This window comes from Notothenia coriiceps, unplaced genomic scaffold (assembly GCF_000735185.1).
Source record: "Notothenia coriiceps isolate Sejong01 unplaced genomic scaffold, NC01 NC01_scaffold00030569, whole genome shotgun sequence".
In the NCBI taxonomy this organism is placed as follows: domain Eukaryota; kingdom Metazoa; phylum Chordata; class Actinopteri; order Perciformes; family Nototheniidae; genus Notothenia; species Notothenia coriiceps.
In genome coordinates, this window is record NW_011363270.1 from 1 (window position 1) to 6,577 (window position 6,577).

The 6,577-nt window shown below is 41.2% G+C and overlaps 1 protein-coding gene across 1 annotated transcript; it reads right to left on the reverse strand.

Moving 5' to 3' along the window:
- Positions 1-1,271: 1,271 nt before the first annotated feature.
- odr4 (odr-4 GPCR localization factor homolog) lies at positions 1,272-5,478 on the reverse strand (the record flags this gene model as incomplete). The annotated part of the gene is made up of 8 exons (XM_010787527.1): positions 5,386-5,478; positions 4,864-4,967; positions 4,098-4,208; positions 3,390-3,482; positions 2,294-2,400; positions 2,177-2,213; positions 1,541-1,684; positions 1,272-1,370 (listed from the first exon to the last, which is right to left on the reverse strand). Coding segments are annotated over exons 2-8 (690 nt in total), but the record flags the coding sequence as incomplete, so codon positions are not given.
- Positions 5,479-6,577: the final 1,099 nt, after the last annotated feature.

Sequence of the window (6,577 nt, forward strand, 5' to 3'; positions counted from 1 at the left end):
GATCAATATGTGTTGACTTTACTTTAAAATAGCAGATCTCTGTGACCGGATATAGTTTGGCTTAGACCCCGGCCCCACAAGGACGCATACGGTAAAACGCATACGCAAGCGCAAAAAAAGGCTTCCGTTCACACGCATTCGATTCATTAACGTGTCCGTTCACACTAGACCGCTGGAAATGCTGGAAACGATGTAGTACATATGTCAGGCCTGTAAGTGGCGCTGCTGCCGCCCGAAATACACCAAAAGCAGCGAAGAAGACCCCGGAGCATGGTTGCCATGGTTGCCCTTCTGTTTATTCTCCGCGGTGGACGGCGTGTTCTCCTGCTGTATCTCTCTCAGGTAGTCCACCAGCAGATGAAAAACACCCACCTCTCCGCCTCTTCCAAGGAACGAGGGAACCGTGCGGCAGAGTTTCCGTTAAAAAAAATGTTCCGCCGGTCAACATGTCCGTTAAAGTTTAAATCTTCCGTACAAAATTAGGAAAGTGCCGGTCAGAGGTCTTCTTTGTTATTTATTGAGCTTTAAAACAAATTGATAACGACTCTGTTCTCTGTATAATAATATAATAATATTTAATAAACGGTGACTGCCTCTCTTTTCCTCCCCCTCTTCTGACAGCCCAGCAGCAGCAGGAGACGTGGGGAGAGGGAGGCGGGCTCTTTCATCGTAATCAGAAAATGATCATATAGGGCTTACACACGGAGCCGTTGGACCCCCAGAGCGTTGCGTATGCCGGTCTACCCACTTTGGGACCTCCCCCCCCACAGAGCGGAGCAAGGCAACGAAACTTAAAATAATAAGCAGCATTTTACGGCGCGCTATGGGGGCCGCCTTGTGGGGTTTCCCGACATGTCGTTTCAGTAAATTAAAGGGTGTTTCATGTTGTCGTTGCTGTGGGACTTCTTAATACCTTGGAAAATGCCGTTTAATACTTTTTAATACTTTTTAAAAGCCTTAATTTTCGCTAAATTGATTTATCAACTTTTAATACTTTTTAAGACCCCGCGGACACCCTGTTAGAATATTACTGCAGTTTTTCAATCCAGAGAATCAGTTAGATTCAGCTCTGCATTCAGGCTTTAAGAAACAAAAAAAGTGAAACAGGGATGAGACCTATTGGCAGTCTGCAAGGGCCTTATGCATTCATACTACATTCACTGCCAAAATGCTGTTGAGCAAGGGTGCAGCGATGTTTTTTCTTTAGGTCAAATCTGATTTTATAGATTTATTTTGTTATATGTTTTTCTTAGTGTTGGTCAGATATGTACAACCTGTCCTCCGGGGAGCTCTGCGTCCTCTGCCAGCTTTCTCCCATCCATCAGACACACTCCGCTCTCCAGCCGCTGTGCCCACCCTCTCAGCTCCTCCTGAAACAAAGAGCTTTCTACTGAAGTTCCTGCAAATGAAAGTGTGCTGTCTGTGTGTGTGTGTGTGTGTGTGTGTGTGTGTGTGTGTGTGTGTGTGTGTGTGTGTGTGTGTGTGTGTGTGTGTGTGTGTGTGTGTGTGTGTGTGTGTGTGTGTGGTGTTTGGCACTAACCTTAAGACATTTATCCATGTTTTCTGGATCCGTCTTGTTGTCTGGTAGCGGCACCAACATGTCCACATGTAGACAGCAGGACACCATGCTCCAGGAGGAGCACACCCCCGCCTGGTACCTCCAGTCTGCAGGCTTGGCCGTGCTCTGGAACAGATCATCACATTAACATTATTTGAACTACACAAGCTTCAATCTTCAGACCCTGATCTCAATGGATCCCGGTCAACAAATATGCCGCTGCTTTTTATTAAAATAATAACTACTCACATCTTAAGCTGCACTGGAACTTTAATTCTGGTATTTATAACAAACATATTCTATTTTATCTTTTAGCAAACAGTGTTTTATTATTTGTCCCTATATATACACTTTTGCTGTAAAAATGTAAATGTCCCCTCATTGGGACGAATGTTTTTAAATACTACTTAAACATAATATTATAATACAGTATAATATCTAAATATCTAATGCTTATAGGGTTTTATGCAAAGCACTTGAATTGCCTTATGTCAAAATGCCTTTGAAGTGATGCTTCAGGAGAACAAATGAATGGAATTGATGGAGTAGCTTGAGTATTATATAAGTGTCGAGACAGCAGATTGAAGCGGTGGTTCTGTGAGAGAAAGGTAAACACACCTTGGGATCTTTGACGTCAAAGGTTCTGCAGAAGGTTCTGATATGTGGGGTTAAAGAATATCCAGCCAGTATCTGCTGGCTGACTGAAACAATGAGCAGGCGGAGTGGAAAGGATACTTCCTGGTCTTGCGGTTGACATGCAGTGCGACACAGTCTGAGACGTCATCCTCTGCAGAGCTCCACAGCTGCTCCGAGGAGACCAGGCTCTCTATCGCGAAGACCAACTGAACACAGAGTACACACACATCAGAGGATTAAAACACACTCACAGGTACATGCACATGAGCCATGGAAATGTGATGTGGAAATCACTTCCAGAGCTTAGCAGAGTGCTTATCTTATAAAGCCAGAATATATTTACAGACAGTAAATATGAGACTGAAAATGGATGCTGATGTTAAGTTAAGGGAGACATCACAAGTCAAATAGACAGAACAGAAAATAACTGAATACATTGGGTGACACGTCAGGATCACCGCAACACAAAACAACAAATCAAATGTTAAGGTTCATAGTGGGAGTTTTTGTATTAGCGGGCAGGGCAATATTCTGTGTGAGGTTCGTGTGTGTGTGTGTGTGTGTGTGTGTGTGTGTGTGTGTGTGTGTGTGTGAATTGTTGGATGGTAGTTCCTCGCTCCAAGTTTTAGACAGAAATTCATTTGATTCAACCCTCCCTTGTGACCTAAAATCTGTGAACCCTAACCTTTAAAAAGCACTTCAAGATGAATGAAGACTTTGTGTGATTAGGCTCTAGTGGTGTTGCACTTTGTATCTGAACTTTGAGGGCCTAAACAATGCTTTCAAATGCAATTTTCTTCAACACAAAATTCTAAAATAGTGAAAATGTATTAAGAATAAGCGTATTGTTATGTGCGGGCAACATGGCTCAACAGCATCACCTAGATTGCAGCCCCATCATGTGCCATTTGCCTTTATGTACAGAATTCAGAAGGTATATGTCACAAATGGAAACAAAAAAGGGCTATTGGAGAAATACCATCATTATTTATTTAGGTTTTCATTTTTTTTCTCTGTTCCTCAAAAGGTATTGCATCAGTAAACGTAGGTCCTAACAAGTCACATCAACTTTATAATCAAAGGTAATCTGTCATATATTGTAATTTTTGTTCGCCCCCTAGTGGCCAGAAATGGATTGCTGCAGCTTTAATTGTGCCTACATCATACATGTACTCCGTGTTTGTATGAATTGTACCTGTCGGAGTGTGGTTAGTGTGTCTTTTGCCTCAGTATCAGTGATGATAAATACTCCCAGTACAGAGAGGCCTCCAGGTAGCATCCGAGACACCTGAAAACAGATCAAACCAGGAGATGATGAACAGTATCAAATCCTGCAGGCAAAGCAAAAACACATTACATCTTAAAGTGTGAATGCTAGAACGAGAAAAACAAGTTTAAGTTTGTTTTTTGTTTTGCTTGTTCTTGGCTAAAGAACAAATAGCTTCTACAAAATCATTACATGGAGGCGTGTGGTGCAGTAGGTGCATTGGTGTTGGGATCAGGGGGTCACAGGTTCAAACCCCACTGCAGTCAGCATGTCGTTGTGTCCCTGAGACACTTCACCCCAAATTGCTCCTGTGAGGATTGTCCACAGTATTGAGTATGTAAGTTGCTTTGGATAAGAGCGTCTAACAAGTAACATGTAATGTAGATACATTTTAAAAGGTATTCAACCAAGTGGAATTCAATTTTTTAAATATACTATTTAATGAGTGTGTTCTCCAAACCCTACACACTCTGAACTTTTGTAGTTCATTTTATACACACTTATTATCTAATAAAGCATGCACCGAGGGATACCTTTAATTAGCCAAAACGACTAACCAAACTGATTGGACAGCCACAATAAAGGTGGTTCATTTTCCTTTTGAGTTCTCAGACCCAGTATTAGCACAGAGCGTACCTGTCGAGCGTGCTCGCTCACCCACTCCTTGTCCACAGGGTTTCCTGCAGGGGTCTCCTCCCTAGGAGGCGTCCGAGTTGCCATTACGACAAAGTCCCTTTGGGGTGAGCTCTGAAATGTTAGTCATTAATATTGATTACTGTCTAATCAATTCACGTACGATAAATACTCTTTCATTTAATATTATGTGACCCAACAATCCAATACATTCAACAAAGTGAGACACTAACTGCACAATTAATCAAAGTTTAAGCAAAATCGCAATATGGGCTAGGGCGATATTTAAGAAACAGGAGGCACAGTTTTTGTTACAGACAAATGATGTGTAAATATTATTCTGAATGAAGGATGGAGTAGCTCCATAGAGGACCCTGCATACAAATCACACTCTATAGGCTTCAAAAAATATCTTTGTTCGGTACAAAAATCACACCATGATCATTATAACTTTGAATGATAATGAGAATAATCACGCAAACATGATCAATCGCTCCAGTATTGCAAATCATATTGCAATTGCAATATCAGTTAAATAGTTACCATTTATCAATTGTGCAGGCCTACTGCACACTTGATGACAGATAGATCAACAAAAGAGAAAACAAAAATGTGTCTAAAACTTGAGTTTTGTGCAAGTGATTATTTTCTAGTTTGTCTTGCAGTTTGGATAGCAAACTGTTACTCCAAGGCAGAAGTCCACTAGTTAACAAGACAGGATTACTGAGCAAAAGTTAAACTCCACATAGATTTTTCTGTATCACCTCACCTGTCCAAGTAGCAGGCCTGTGACTGAACCTGCTTTCTGTTCACACAGTTTAGACAGACATCCCTCCACAGCATCTTCTACGATATAACTGCGACCCATACTGCCTGAGGACAGAGAGGAAAGAGAGAGGGGGGGAGGCAACATCAGTTATAGACAATGTTTGTCTTAAAAACATGTCTGCAATGAGAAAGTGCTGGGAAATGTGGAAGAACACAGCAAATACTTTGTACGCTTGCGATATCAAACTAAAGTAAACAATACAAAGTACAACTTAGGCTCAACGTTAAGTCATAGGACTTAACGTTGAGCCGAAGTTGTATTTGTATTTGTATTTGTATTGTCCTTAAGGGTTATATGCTCTAACTTTAGCCTACTGGTTTTATTGACTTCATTAAGCTAACGTTAGATGGTGAGTTCCAATTGAAATGAGTTGTTACAGCTTGAATTTGATGTTTTTCGGAGAAATTACCTGACAGAAGCAAGACAGTGGGTAAAATATGAGCCAGAAGGCAGGATACTTGCTATTAATTCTGACAGCAGGCAATGGTTCGTCAGGATTCGTAAGCAGTGCAGAAAACCTCTAGTTACCACCACTATGCTTTGCGCAATGACGTATTTCCGTCGCACGACTCTGTCGTAGGGCTGGTAGGGGTCAAGTTACACAAGAAAACGGAACATTGTAAATGTTTCCAAAATAAAACTTCCAAAAGTAACCCAAACACAACAACTAGTTGTCAGCATCAGACTCTCAATGCGTTACTTTGGTTTGAATCCATCTATCGAGGTACTTTAATTACGACTTTTAAATGTCAAAGGGCAGTTACAGTTAGGCTTAACTAAAGTAAAACACATTGCAATATATTGTTACTGTTATCATCATTGAAAAAATAGCAATGTTTTCGTTCTGTTCCTTTTTTTATATGAAATTGAATTTTGTTCCACATAAAAAACTGATTTTTTCACTCCACCAGTCATTTTAATTCATAGGTGCAAATCCTAGGCTAGGTGGCTTCCTGGTTAAGTCACAGCGGGCTTGGTTGTCAATGAGTACTTTATTTTGAAACTTTTCAACGCTTCCCGCTTAGGAGTGTGCCTTAAAACTCGGTTAGTTCAGCGGGTTTGTGGACAGTGCGACAATCATTTTACCAGCGTTTTTGCAATTTAATATTAATATTCAGGGGGACCGGGATAGGTGGAGATGGCGGCCGTCCTGCTGCAGGTTCTGGAGCGGGCAGAGTTGAATAAACTCCCGAAAGGAGCCCAGAACAAGCTCGAGAAGTTTGTTACAGAGCTGCAGAATGCTAACGAGGCGCTCAGGAAGCAGCACGAGCGCTTCAAAGCAGACAGCGGTAGGTAGCAACACTTTAGTAGAAAGTAATAAGCTCGTTAGTATGTATAAAGTGATTAAAAACCTCATGCCAAACTCCAGAATGATGTGAAGCTGTCTTCTGGTTAATTCGGCAAAAGGCAAATACATGTGTGTCCTCCTGATCAATGCTTAAATCTGCCAGCTAACGTTAGCTTCAGGGGCTAACTTTAGCAGACGACGCCGAAATTAGCTTTGAGTTATATACTAAGACATTTTCATAAAAAGCTTTGTCAATTATTTGTCTCATTTATCAACATATAAATAATTTTCATTTATCTGCCACTAACACCTGCCATCATTTCAGACCCTGCTTTCTCTCCTTCCCACCATTTGTCCTCATCGTGT